Source organism: Babylonia areolata, chromosome 14, assembly GCF_041734735.1.
Source record: "Babylonia areolata isolate BAREFJ2019XMU chromosome 14, ASM4173473v1, whole genome shotgun sequence".
NCBI lineage: Eukaryota > Metazoa > Mollusca > Gastropoda > Neogastropoda > Buccinidae > Babylonia > Babylonia areolata.
In genome coordinates this window covers 5639396-5655107 of record NC_134889.1, presented here as the reverse complement: position 1 = coordinate 5655107, position 15712 = coordinate 5639396, and the positions used below count along the sequence as shown (strand labels likewise).

At 41.8% G+C, this 15712-nt stretch overlaps 1 protein-coding gene across 1 annotated transcript in view; it reads right to left on the bottom strand.

Moving 5' to 3' along the window:
* Positions 1 to 15712, bottom strand: part of LOC143289761 (uncharacterized) — a 183074-nt gene that overhangs the window by 67149 nt on the left and 100213 nt on the right. Inside the window, exons 16-25 of the mRNA XM_076598862.1 lie at positions 14915 to 14959; positions 12245 to 12298; positions 11265 to 11309; positions 9667 to 9720; positions 7714 to 7812; positions 6447 to 6491; positions 4983 to 5036; positions 2954 to 2998; positions 1321 to 1428; positions 738 to 791 (exon numbers count right to left, since the gene is read on the bottom strand). Coding sequence (XP_076454977.1) covers positions 738 to 791; positions 1321 to 1428; positions 2954 to 2998; positions 4983 to 5036; positions 6447 to 6491; positions 7714 to 7812; positions 9667 to 9720; positions 11265 to 11309; positions 12245 to 12298; positions 14915 to 14959 — 603 coding nt within the window. The remainder of the gene's footprint in view (positions 1 to 737; positions 792 to 1320; positions 1429 to 2953; positions 2999 to 4982; positions 5037 to 6446; positions 6492 to 7713; positions 7813 to 9666; positions 9721 to 11264; positions 11310 to 12244; positions 12299 to 14914; positions 14960 to 15712) is intronic.

The following is a 15712-nucleotide window of genomic DNA, read 5'->3' as shown; positions in this document are numbered from 1 at the left end:
TTAAACCATAACAGTTTTTAAACCCAATCAATCTAACTGGTTAACATTTACACACACACACACACACACATCAGAGATCTTTCCAAACTATGATGTCTTTTCCTAAACAATAATGTGGGTTTTGGGGGGGGTTTGGGTTTATGTTTTCCACTTGTAAGTTGTGTCGTTGAAGCCTAGGGCTGTGCCAGTCTGGTGTAATCCTGGGGACCGCTTCAGCAGCAGGACTGGCCTAACACACCAGCGGACTGCGCCCCATCTCCCCTATCACTGAACAGCACATCCCTCGGTAACCCAGCTAAACTGTGCCCAACAGACTAACCATTATTGTCGTTAGTAGGGGGCTTAGTAGGTGGTGTCCTAAGTACGTAAAATCAGAACAGGCACCACTGAATACCACCGAAGTGACTCAGCAGCAGTGCAGGGTCTCCTCTGGTGTGTGGCCTCCAGGCGACCTAACATCGATGGTTCCCTGTGGACTGCCGACGCTGGAACTGCGACGGACGAACCCGGGTGTGGCCGTGTATGGGGGAATCTAAATGAGCGGCGTGGGAGTAATGCCACTGAAACGGTGCAGATGATGGGGCAGAAAAAACAAAACAAAAAAAAAACAAAAAAAAACTGTGCCCAACAGCAACCTCCCACAACACGACAGTTTTCATCAACATGCTGATGTTGGTCGTCTGGTGGAAGAAGAAGAAGTACTGAGAACAATGAAAACAACGAAGTGAAACACTCACCTTCTCACCAAAAGGTCCTGGCAGTCCGGCCTCCCCTGGGGGACCACCGTCTCCCTGTACACACACACCAGTGTATACACATGCACTAACACACACACACATCAGTGTATACACATGCACTAACACACACACATCAGTGTATACACATGCGCTAACATATATATATATATATATATATATATATATATATATATACACACACACACACATCAGTGTATACACATGCACTAACATATATATATATACACATACACACATCAGTGTATACACATGCACAAACATATATATACACACACACTCACTCACACACACACACATCAAGTGTATACACATGCACTATCACACACACACACACACACCACACACACACACATCAGTGTATACACATGCACAAACATACATCCACACACACACACCACGCATACCTACACCCCCCCACCCAGCCCCCCCCCCCCCCCCACACACACACACTCGCAGAACCACACAACACAAACACACACATTCATCAACACACTCTGACATGTGTGCTCATGGTTCTTAGCCAGTGTGTGTGTATGCGTGTGTGTGTGTGTGTGTCCCTGACCTTTGCTCCCTCGATGCCCTCGATGCCCATGGGGCCACGGGGCCCCCGGATGCCTTTGTCTCCCTTGGGGCCCATGTCTCCAGACATCCCGTCATGGCCCGACAGTCCCTGCACACACACAATCACACACACACACACACACCACAAGCACACACACACACACACACACACACAGCATCATCATCACCGGCAAGGAACAGCAGGGTGACTGGTGACAAGGAAAAGGAACGGAGCTGGAGGTCCAGAATGATGAAGATGACCAGAACTGTGATCATCACAATAATCACAGTAATAATAACAATAATAGTAATAGTAATGCTAATAAAAATTAATGAAAATAAGAACAACAACAACCAGAACTGTGATTATGACAATAATCATAGTAATGATAATAACAATAACAATAATAGTAATGATAATAAAAATTCATGAAAATAACAACGACAATAACAACCAGAACTGTGATTATCACAGTAATCATAGTAATGATAATAACAATAACAATAATAGTAATGATAATTAAAAAAATAATGAAAGGAACAACAACAATAATAATAATAGTAATGATAATAATGATAACAACACTACTACTACTACTAGACAGAGGGATACACAATCAGAAAAAACAGACAGCACAAAGGGACAGACAGAGAAACAGACAGGGAACAGAGAGGCGTACAGACAGACAGACAGAGAGACTGTGCAGACAGAGGGATACACAGACAATCAGAAAAAACAGACAGCACAAAGGGACAGACAGAGAAACAGACAGGGAACAGAGAGGCGTACAGACAGACAGACAGACAGACTGTGCAGACAGAGGGATACACAGACAATCAGAAGCACAAAGGGACAGACAGAGAAACAGACAGGGAACAGAGAGGCGTACAGACAGACAGACTGTGCAGACAGAGGGATACACAGACAATCAGAAAAAACAGACAGCACAAAGGGACAGACAGAGAAACAGACAGGGAACAGAGAAGCGTACAGACAGACAGAGAGACTGTGCAGACAGAGGGATACACAGACAATCAGAAAAAACAGACAGCACAAAGGGACAGATAGAGAAACAGACAGGGAACAGACAGGCATACAGACAGAGAGACTGTGCAGACAGAGGGATACACAGACAATCAGAAAAAACAGACGGCACAAAGGGACAGACAGAGAAACAGACAGTGAACAGAGAGGCAAACAGACAGACAGACTGTGCAGATAGAGGGATACACAGACAATCAGACAGACAGACAGACAGAGAAACAGACAGTGAACAGAGAGGCAAACAGACAGACAGACTGTGCAGATAGAGGGATACACAGACAATCAGACAGACAGAGAAACAGACAGTGAACAGAGAGGCATACAGACAGACAGACTTTGCAGACAGAGGGGTACACAGACAATCAGAAAAAAACAACCATACAGCACAAAGAGACAGACAGCAGAGAGAGAAGGGTACACACAGACAGACAGACAGAAAGACAGACAATCTGACAGACAGAGGAACAGCAGTAAAAGTGTCACCCTCAGTTCAGTAGTCTAATCAATTGTGTCAAGAATTCAAAAAATATGAATAAACCTTTAAAAAAAAAAAAAAAAAGCAAGATAATTACAAGAACAAGGACAATACCTTGTCTCCCTTGGTTCCCACAAGTCCTCTGGGGCCCACGTCACCCTGTCAAAAAAAAAAAAAAAAAAAAGAAAGAAATCAAATCAAATCTTGTTGTTTATAGCCCAGCCGACCACAAACGCCATATCAGGGTTGACACCACGTTAAAACAAAACAAAACAAAACAAACAAAAAAAAAAAAAAGGAAAAAAATTAGACAAATGAATAAACAATTCAATAAATAAACAGATAAATAAGCAAATACATCTGTATCAAATAATCATCTACAAGTGAAAAGAAAAATTTTTGTGTCTTCTAAATAATTAAGCAAACAATTATGCAAATGCGTATGTATGAAATCAATCATCTATAAATAAAGAAATAAATGAAAGCATTTATAAAGCTCATATTTTTTCTCCCGAAAATCACATTTTCAGTTTTATAACATACTATCCATGACACATCTGGAGAATCAAATACATAAATAAATGTTAAAAAAAAAGAAAAGAAAAAAAAAAGAACATAAGCAACTAAATAAATAATCAGAGTGTGGAAACTTTTACGCACCAAGTTCAAATTTCTTCACTCATACCTAAATAAAATGAAACAAAAAAATCTACAATCAAATAAATAATCTACACAGGACATTTCCCCCATAAAATTACATGCAAACTGTGACACACTGGTGCAGACTTCGGCATGAGTCAGATTCAAATCCGTGGAAAAATCCTAGCACACACAGAACAAGGGGATTAAAAAGTAGGATGGTTGGTGGTTTCCCTTGGTATACATTACCTCCCTTTGAGCTACTGAAGTGATTATTGTAACTATAAACGAAAGACTAATCAAATTAGCTGACGACTTTGTGCTGCATTTACAGTGCTTGTTCTTTTGTTGAGACTCTCTTCACTGGAAGTGATAACATGAAGTATGTATGTGGTGTGTGAGTTTGCACCATGTAAGTGCCATCTCTTCTTCTTCTACTTATTATCATTATCATAACTCTGTGTGTATGTGCGAGTGTGTGCATGTATGCGTGCATGCGTGTGTGTGTGTGTGTGTGTGTGTGTGTGTGTATCTGTGTGCTCATGTTCTTGCATGCTTATGTGTGTGTGTGTGTGCATGAGTATGTGTGCGCTTGTTAGCTGTGTGTGCGCTGTCTGTGTGTACGATCATGCATATAAATTATATGTGTGCCTGTCTGCACGTCTGGAAGTCATGTTCTTGCATGCTTATGTGTGTGCGTGTGTGCATGAGTATGTGTGCGCTTGTTAGCTGTGTGTGCGCTGTCTGTGTGTACGATCATGCATATAAATTATATGTGTGCCTGTCTGCACGTCTGGAAGTCATGTTCTTGCATGCTTATGTGTGTGCTTGTGTGCATGAGTATGTGTGCGCTTGTTAGCTGTGTGTGCGCTGTCTGTGTGTACAATCATGCATATAAAATATATGTGTGCCTGTCTGCACGTCTGGAAGTCATGTTCTTGCATGCTTATGTGTGTGCTTGTGTGCATGAGTATGTGTGCGCTTGTTAGCTGTGTGTGCGCTGTCTGTGTGTACAATCATGCATATAAATTATATGTGTGCCTGTCTGCACGTCTGGAAGTCATGTTCTTGCATGCTTATGTGTGTGCGTGTGTGCATGAGTATGTGTGCGCTTGTTAGCTGTGTGCGCGCTGTCTGTGTGTACAATCATGCATATAAATTATATGTGTGCCTGTCTGCACGTCTGGAAGTCATGTTCTTGCATGCTTATGTGTGTGCTTGTGTGCATGAGTATGTGTGCGCTTGTTAGCTGTGTGTGCGCTGTCTGTGTGTACTATCATGCATATAAAATATATGTGTGCCTGTCTGCACGTCTGGAAGTCATGTTCTTGCATGCTTATGTGTGTGCGTGTGTGCATGAGTATGTGTGCGCTTGTTAGCTGTGTGTGCGCTGTCTGTGTGTACAATCATGCATATAAATTATATGTGTGCCTGTCTGCACGTCTGGAAGTCCCAACAACCGTCCCTGAGGAAAGACCATCACTGGCTGCACCTCCATACTGACCTTCACACCTCGTGGTCCCGGGTAGCCGATCACACCCTGCATTCCGATTGGTCCCTGTCACAACACAATCATCATCAACAGTCACTCTCCTTATAAACCGTCCTGCATTCCGATTGGTCCCTGTCACAACACAATCATCACCAACAGTCACTCTCCTTATAAACCGTCCTGCATTCCGATTGGTCCCTGTCACAACACACTCATCATCAACAGTCACCCTCCTTATAAACCGTCCTGTATTCCGATTGGTCCCTGTCACAACACAATCACCAACAGTCACTCTCCTTATAAACCGTCCTGCATTCCGATTGGTCCCTGTCACAACACAATCACCAACAGTCACTTTCCTAATAAACCATCCGTCCTGTTCCAAGTGAATCACAGCATAAATGATCCCTTACAAAGCCTCTTGGTCCGGTGAGCATGGGTTTCAACCACAGCATAAACAATCCCTTACAAAGCCTCTTGTGCCATATGAATTACAGCATAAACAATCCCTTACAAAGCCTCTTGTGCCATATGAACATGGGTTTCAAACACAGCATAAACAATCCCTTACAAAGCCTCTTGTGCCATATGAACATTGGTTTCATACACCCCATAAACAATCCCTTACAAAGCCTCTTGTGCCAAATGAATACGAGTTTCAAACACAGCATAAACAGTATCCCTTATAAAACCTCTTGGTCCTGTGAGCATGGGTTTCAAACACATCATAAACAATCCCTTACAAAGCCTCTTGTTCCATATGAACATTGGTTTCATACACCCCATAAACAATCCCTTACAAAGCCTCTTGTGCCAAATGAATACGAGTTTCAAACACAGCATAAACAGTATCCCTTATAAAACCTCTTGGTCCTGTGAGCATGGGTTTCAAACACATCATAAACAATCCCTTACAAAGCCTCTTGTGCCATATGAACATTGGTTTCATACACCCCATAAACAGTCATGGAGACCTTTCAATTTCACAGTTTTTTGTTTTTGTGTGCGTGTGTGTGTGTTTGTTTTGTTTTTTTTGTTTGTTGTTGTTGCTTTTTTTTGGGGAGGGGGGGGGGGCGTAGGGGGTTAAAGCAGGAAACAATGGGCAGTTTCATAAAGTTATTCAGAGAGGAACTTTCTTTTCTAGAAACAAACACACAAACAAATAAAAACCCTATCAGCAGAAGAAGTGTACTGACATTACAGACAAGTACACACCAGGAACACAACATATTTTTTTTTCAAACTGGACAGAATCTTTAGCCAAAATAAGCTCCATACTGAGAGCTGAAGTGTGTACTGACATTGGACAAATAGACACCAAGAACACAACACATATTTTTTTCAGACTGGACAGAATCACAAGCCCAGATAAGCTGTCTACTGAGAGCATTTTACATCTTTAGTTAAAAGAATGAGCAGTTCTGAAGGTTATGCGTTCTTTTGCCTGTGAAGGAAAGGTGATGTAAGGCAGCTCACCTGATCGCCCTTGGCACCATTTTCACCGTGGGGTCCTGGTAATCCCTGTCACCCAAAACACACACACACACACACACACACGATCCATGGTTAGTAATTACTGTCTGTCAGGGAATTGCATGACAAGGTTTCAAACAATCATCAGAAAAGAAGAAGAAAAAAAAGAGCTGTAATAAAACCATAGAGATCAGTGATGTTGGAATACCTGACTGAAGGTTGCGAAACAGCCTTGGCAAGCACAGTTCTCAAACACACATACACACGCATGCACAAACACCATAACGCATGTTGGCACCACAGAGTACAAGAATGAACTCACACACACACACATGCAACCTCCCCTCTCCCCCCCCACCCACATGTACACATACACGCACACACACAATCCCCCACTCTGCATCCCCCCCCCCAACCCCCCTCCACACACAATGTAAAAACAGAACTGGACTCTGCAAAATCAAAAGCATCAAAACAACCCACTGATAATAACACATGTACATTGAATGTGATCAGTTCATTTGTATAGGTTAGAACAGGAACTATCAGGAAGAGAGAGAGAGGGGGAGAAATGTGTGTGTGTGTGTGTGTGAGAGAGAGAGAGAGAGAGAGAGAGGAGAGGGACAGAGAGATACGAGAGAGACAGAGACAGAATGAGATGAGAGAAAGAGACAGAGATGAGAGAGAGAAACAGAAGAGAGAGATGAGAGAGAGAGATGAGAGATGTATATATAGAGACAGAAAGAGAGACAAAGAGAGAGAGAGAGAGAAGAGAGATGTATATAGAGAGAGAGACAGAAAGAGAGACAAAGAGAGAGAGAGAGAAGAGAGAGATGAGAGATGCATATAGAGAGACAGAAAGAGAGACAGAGAGAGAGAGAAGAGATGAGAGAGAGAGAAAGGTTGAGAGATATATACAGAAAGAGGGAAGAGAGAGAGAGAGAGAGAGAGAGAGATGAGAGATGTATATATAGAGACAGAAAGAGAGACAGAGAGAGAGAGAAGAGATGAGAGAGAGAGAAAGGTTGAGAGAGATATACAGAAAGAGGGAAGAGAGAGAGAGAGAAGAGAGAGATGAGAGATGTATATACAGAGACAAAAAGAGAGACGGAGAGACAGAGAGAGAGAGAGAGAGAAGAGATGAGAGAGAGAGAGAAAGGTTGAGAGAGATATACAGAAAGAGGGATGAGAGAGAGAGAGAGAGAGACAGAGACAGAGACAGACAGAGACAGAGACAGACAGACAGAAGAGGTTTGAACCCAGAACTCACAGCGGGGCCGAGGGGTCCGGGCAGACCGGGCAGGCCAGGTTTACCTGTGGAGCCGGGGATACCTTGTGGTCCTACAGGGCCGCTTGGGCCCGGTGGTCCCTGTCACGTAAAACATCAACAGTCATGCACAGCTGAACATTCATGAACAATGTGCAATACAGTATGTGTGTGTATTTGAAATATTTATTCTTTTTTTCTTTTTCATTGTTTAGATATATATATATAAGATATATCACCTGAAATGTGTGAAGTGAATGTGTGAAATGATGTATGCAATACTTTTTATATTGATGCCTTTGTCATGTAGTTTAATATCTGTTTTCACAACCACACTGCACCATGCCAAATTTCTCTAATTTGAGGAGATAATGAACTTATTCTTACCTTATTTTACAGTCTTAAAAAATAAGATTCAAGCAGCATTTTAGAGGCTTCTGCATTCCAAAACTAAAAACAAACAGAACTAAGTACAGCTTTATTCCAAAGTCAATTCAGCTAAAAATTAACAATAATTAATAATGAAATATTGGACATGCATGGTTGTGTTGACTGTATGTGTGATTCACTCTTCGTTACCTTTTCAGGTATAATTTTTCGTCTACCGAGTTGTTTGCATGCATGGTTTACTCTTAAGTTGATATCTTAAGCATTTCATGTCTTTTACGAAAACATACTGAACGACTGTGATTTTTGAGTAACGTTTATGTGTTTATTCACCACAAATAAATTTCTCTAATTGAGATCATAGGGACGGGCGCAATAGCCGAGTGGTTAAAGCGCTGGACTGTCAATCTGAGGGTCCCGGGTTCGAATCACGGTGACGGCGCCTGGTGGGTTGAAGGGTGGAGATTTTTCCGATCTCCCAGGTCAACATATGTGCAGACCTGCTAGTGCCTGAACCCCCTTCGTGTGTATATGCAAGCAGTAGATCAAATACGCAGGTTAAAGATCCTGTAATCCATGTCAGCGTTCGGTGGGTTATGGAAACAAGAACATACCCAGCAAGCACACCCCCGAAAACGGAGTATGGCTGCCTACATGGCGGGGTAAAACGGTCATACACGTAAAAGCCCACTCGTGTGCATACGAGTGAACGTGGGAGTTGCAGCCCACGAACGCAGAAGAAGAAGAAGAGATCATAGGGAGGTGTGCAGCCCGCTTTTGTTGTGGATTTTTTGTCGCTCACAAAGCAAGAAGTAGGTCATATGACAACATGCGCAGCCCACCATAGTAACCGGCTTCTCTGGGTGTGCACTGCTTTTTGTTCAGACAACTTTTCGGCAAAGTTTATATATATGGATCAGTTCGAATATGTAATGGCAGATATATGACAAAAAGGACATTAAAAGTCAACATAGAAGACTAAGAGTAATGGGTGTAATTATAAAACCAAATACATCTCGTAAACTTGCAAAAATAGTCACCGAAATTGTTCAAAATCCTTTCGTCAGAACAGCGATTTCCACAACGAAATCTTAGCCTTTCTGTGACCTGGAAAATTTGTATTTGTATTTCTTTTTATCACAACAGATTTCTCTGTGTGAAATTCGGGCTGCTCTCCCCAGGGAGAGCATGTCGCTACACTACAGCGCCCCCCTTTTTAAAATTTTTTCCTGCGTGCAGTTTTATTTGTTTTTCCTATCGCAGTGGATTTTTCTACAGAATTTTGCCAGGAACAACCCTTTTGTTGCCATGGGTTCTTTTACGTGTGGGACCTTGGTTTATCGTCTCATCTGAATGACTAGCGTCCAGACCACCACTCAAGGTCTAGTGGAGGGGGAGAAAATATCGGCGGGAACGGAGACGCGCATGTGCATGCGGTTCTCGGTAAAAAAACACCAGGGAACCCCGATGATAATCCGAATAAAGCGGGCCTGCATATCTTCCCTGTTAAAGTGTTGTGCATTCTGTAACATTGGTATTCATAGTATGGTGGCTGACTGAATGACTGACCATTTGACCTCCTGGTCCTGTCTGGCCCGGTGGTCCTGGAGATCCCACTGGGCCCTGAAAACATCACACACACACACACACACACACACACACACACATGCAGAGACGCACACAGAGCGCACACACACACACACACACACACACACACACACACACACAGCACACAAACACATATACACACGCACACACACACACACAGCACACACACACCGAAAACATCACATGCACGCACGCACACACACACACACACACACACACACACACAGATCAGTTCAAAAACTGTAACCTTCCACCATACTGACATTTAAGTGTGGAATTACTTTCTGAAAAAAATGATATTGTGTTAAAATCATTCTTCCTCTCTTTCTCACTCTCTCTCTCTCTCTCTCACACACACACACAAAACACACACTCCACTGAAATACATACTGAATAAAATCTTAAAATGACCAAAATAGTGAAGGACCAAAAAACTCAAACAAAAATACACAAATAAAAAAGGAATCTACAGCACATCATATTTTTTCTCTCTCATAAACCAGCTGCCATAGCAAAGAAATATAGAATATTGAATTCAAAGTGTCCAACCACCCCCCCCCACCCCCCCCCCCACCCCCGTCCCCCTTCCAAAACAAACAAACAATGACAGAAAACAAAACAAAAAATCCCAAACAAAAACAGTCTCCTCTCAAACATTTCACTGGCATATAAAGACACTAACAAGAGAGGCAAGGCCTTCAAGACTCACTTGTGATACACTTTAAAATAAAAAAAGCCAAGCTTTTTATGTACTGAGTATAATTTCAAAATGTAATGTTTAAGATGAGAAAGAGCAGTTTAAAGCAAATTAAGTCCCCTAGCATTTACAGAGTAATTTCCCTTCTTTACTATCTGCACCAATACGTTTGCAAAATAAATAAAACTTCCATGCTTAGCAAAAGAAGTTCCTGTTTGAACCCCCAAAAAATGATAATAATGAATGCTCTTGTTGTTGGGTCAGAATATCAGATCAAAGTGCCAAGTTTAGAGAATACAAAAAATATAAATATAACAGTAAATGCAGTTTGCATATAATTAGGCTTCTTTATTTTATTATTTTTTTTTTTGGTGCCCATCCCAGAGGTGCAATATTGTTTTAAACAAGATGACTGAATTTTTCCTATTTTTATGCCTAATTTGGTGTCAACTGACAAAGTATTTGCAGAGAAAATGTCAATGTTAAAGTTTACCACGGACACACAGTCACACACACACACACACAGACAACCGAACACTGGGTTAAAACATAGACTCACTTTGTTTACATAAGTGAGTCAAAAAGGAATCTACAGCACATCATTTTTTTTTTTACTCTCCTAAACCAGCTGCCATAGCAAAGAAATATAGAATATTGAATTCAAAGTGTCCAACCACCCCCCTCCCCCCACCCCCGTCACCCCTTCCAAAACAAACAATGACAGAAAACAAAGCAAAAAAAAATCCCAAACTGTCTCCTCTCAAACATTTCACTGGCATATAAAGACACTAAAAACAAGCAGCACCAAGAAAAGGGTGGAATGTCTGTGGCGCTGGTGGGTGTGCAGGAGAGCAGTACTCACCATGTTGCCTTTGGGACCAACAGGACCGTTGTTGCCTGGCTGTCCCTGTTGCCATCACATCAACACGTCATATTATTCACATGTGTGTGTGTGTGTGTGTGTGTGTGTGTGTGTGTGTGTGTGTGTGTGTGTGTGTGAATGTGTGTGTGTGTGTGTGCATGCTTGCATGTGTGTACGTGTGCGTGCGCGCGTGCATGTGTGTGCGTGCGTGCGTGTGTGCGCGTGTGTGTATGTGTGTGCATGCTTGCATGTGTGTGTGTGCATGCTTGCATGTGTGGTGTGTGTGTGTGTGTGTGTGTGTGTGTGTATGCATGTTCGTGTGCATGCATGCGTGTGTGCACATGTGTATGTGTGTGCCTGTGCATGCTTGCATGTGTGTGTCTGTGTGTGTGCGTGCATGTTTGTGTGTGTGTGTGTGTGCATGTGTGCGTGTGTGCATGTGTGCGTGTGCGTGTGTGAGTGCGTGCACAAACAGGAAAGCACAGTGACAAAGACCACAGGAGACGGTGTGAGACTTAGAGGCAGACAGAGAAACAGGTATCCAGAGAACGAGAACAGACAGGGAAAGAGAGAAAAGAAAAACAGGTATCCAGAGAACGAGACAGACAGGGAAAGAGAGAAAAGAAAAACAGGTATCCAGAGAACGAGAACAGACAGGGAAAGAGAGAAAAGAAAAACAGGTATCCAGAGAACGAGACAGACAGGGAAAGAGAGAAAAGAAAAACAGGTATCCAGAGAACGAGACAGACAGGGAAAGAGAGAAAAGAAAAACACAGAAAAGGAAGAAGAAAAAAAGACATTTTCTTTTCTTCTTTTGAGCAATTTCAAAAAAACAAATACATTAATAATTTCTAAATAAATAAATAAAGAAGAGACAAATAATTATCTCTGAATAATTCATCTCTTTTCTTGTTTTCTTTTTGAAGAAGAGAGACAGGCAGTTGGCAAAGGTGAAGGACAGGGGAAGGGACAGAACTCACTGAAGGGCCAGTGGGACCCGGTCGTCCTCTGGGACCCAGGAAGCCTCTGGGACCCTGAAACACACATCACTGACATGCTGACACATCACCGACACACTGACACACACCACTGACACACTGACACATATCACTGCCATGTTGACACATCACTGCCGTATGTCATTGCCATGTTGACACACATCACTGACACACTAACACATATCACTGCCGTATGTCATTGCCATGTTGACACACATCACTGACACACTAACACATATCACTGCCGTATGTCATTGCCATGTTGACACACATCACTGTATCACTGCCGTATGTCATTGCCATGTTGACACACATCACGGACACACTAACACATACCACTGCCACATGTCACTGCCATGTTGACACACATCACTGACACACATCGCTGACACACATCACTCACATGCTGACACACATCACTGAAAGAGAAAGAAAGAAAGAAAGAAAGAAAGAAAGAAAGGAGAAAAAAACAAGAAAAAGGCGATGATGAAGACAAAGACAAGGACGATGTGCATTGTCCACACACACACACACACACACACACACACACACAAAAAAAAAAAAAAGAGAAGAAAGTGAAAGAAAGAAAGAAAGAAAGAAAGAAAGAAAGAAAAGGAAAATGGAGAGGAGGAGGAGGGGGAGAAGGAAGACAAACAAACAAAATCAGCGATCCAATGTTTGCACACAAAATAAAAGGAGCAGGAAAAGAAAAAGATTTCAAAAAAAAAATAAAAGAGAAAGAAAGAAAGAAAGAAGAAAAGAAAAAAAGAGGAAGCAAAAGACGAAGGTGCCGACAAAAGTTAAAGCAAAGGGGACAAAGAAAAAGATAAAAACAATAACAAAGAAAGGATGAAAGAAGAACATGAAGAAGATGCAAACAAAAAAAACAAAAAAAAAACAAACAAAAAAAGCAATGAGGAGAACAAGAAAAGAAAAATAGATAACAAAAAAAAAAAAAAGAAAGAAAAAAAGAAAAACAAAAGAAAGGGGAAGACAAAAGGCATGAACAGAGAAAACAAAGAGACAATGACCACAAAGAAGATCACACCAGAAGACCAAACTACTTCACAGGGTGTTTCAACACCCAAACACAAGTTCACAGTTTTGTGTGTACACATAAACTAAACACCTGGTGAGACACAGAGAGAGAGAGAGAGAGAGAGAGAGAGAGAGTAAAAGAGAGAGAAACAGTAGCTGAGAGACAGAAATGGGACAAGAGAAGAAGAGAAAAGAGAGAGGGGGGGGGGAGGGAGAGAGAGAGAGAACGAACGAACAAACGAAATTTTATTTTACGAGGGTAAAGGAGTAAGCACTAAGTACTTGTTTACATCCGGCCCTCTGGGCAAGAATAATAATTGAGAAAAAAGAAAAGAAAAAAAAAAGCGAGTCAATTCACAACACCAACATCAAAATTACATAAGCATGTACAAACATAAGCATAGAACTTGTGTACAGTACAATATCGCAATAGATAAATAACAACAGGGACAATAGCGACGGGGCGTGGTGGAGAGCGGAAGGAAGAATGGACAAGGGGAAGAGTAAAAAAAAGGTAGGGGAGGCTGACTGAACAGACAGATATAGCGACAGTGACAGTGGAGACAGACATAGAGAGAGAGACTGACAGGGGAGGAGAGAGGCGTGTATATATTGACAATCTATACATGTTTGTTGTTTATAATTGATATGTGTCACATAATCACACGTTTTTCAATAAATGTGCACGATATATGTTTTTAAAGATCGGGATGCTTTATGCAGTGTTTACATTGAGGCGAGATAACATTCCATTCATTAAACAGCCCCCTGAATAGGACAAGACTTGATTTAAAAAGATCGATCCTAAAAAGAAAGATCGAGAGAGAGAGAGAGAGAGAGACAGAGAGAGAGACAGAGAGAGAGAGAGAGAGATAAGCAAGAAGAACAAGAACAACTGCTTTATTTTACAAAAGCTTTCCAGTCATGTGTGGGACGTACACAAAAAGGACACGGAAAGAGAGAGAGAGAGAAAGGGGAAAGGGGAGAGAAACGTACAGAAAAGGAAGGGAAGGAAACCGAGAGAGAAATCAGATGACAGATAAGGATGATGATGATGGTATGGTGGTGGCGGTGCTGATGACCGTATACAATGATTACAGTGAGATGAAAGAAGAAGACGACGCTGGTGAAAAAAAAAGAAGTTGAAGAAGAAGATGGAAAAGAAGAACAAGAAGAAGAAGAAGATAATGATGATGATGAAAGATATTGACAGATGATGACCATACATGATGATGATGATGATGATGATGATAGTGATGACGACGATATATGCTGATGACAGACGATGATGATGATATACAATGATGATGATTTTGACAATAATAAAGAAGAAGAAGAAGACAATGATGATGATGAAAGACAATGACAGATGATGACCATACATGATGATGATAATGACGATAGTGATGACGACGATAGATGCTGATGACAGAAGATGCTGATGACTGACAATGATGATGATGATGACAGTGATGATGATAATGAAAGTGATGACAACGACAGATGATGACAGACAATGATGACGATGACAGTGATAATGACGATGGCAACAACAGATGATGATACTGATGATAATGACGAAGATGATGGTGGTGACGACAGCAAGTTACTGACCATTTCACCAGGTGGTCCGGGGGGTCCAGGCTCTCCACTGTCTCCCTGGGCAACACACAACACAGATGGTACAGACACTGGATTTGTGTCTTTTTAACACACACACACACACACCAGTCATGTCACACATGGTACACACTGACTTTGTGTCTTTTTAACACAAACACACACACACACACACCAGTCCTGTCACACATGGTACACACTGACTTTGCATCTTTTTAACACACTCACATGCACCACAGTCATGTCACACGTGGTACACACTGACTTTTTGTCTTTTTAACACACTCTCACACACACACACACACACACACCAGTCCAGTCATGTCACACATGGTACACACTGACTTTTGTGTCTTTTTAACACACTGACAAACACACACACACACACACAGCACTGTCTCCCTGTGTAACACATACACTCCACAGTCATGTACACACATGGTACACACTGACTTTGCGTCTTTTTAACACACTGACAAACACACACAGAGAGCACTGTTTCCCTGTGTAACACACACACCACAGTCATGTCACACATGGTACACACTGACTTTGTGTCTTTATAACATACTGACAAACGCACACATCATAGTCATGTCACATATGGTACACATACCGGCTTTGTCTGTTTAACACACTGACAAACACACACACACATACACACACACACACACACACACCAATCATCTCACACATGGTACACACACAGGCAGTGTCTTTTCAACATACTGACAAACACACACACACCAATCATCTCACACATGGTACACACACTGACTGTGTCTTTTCAAC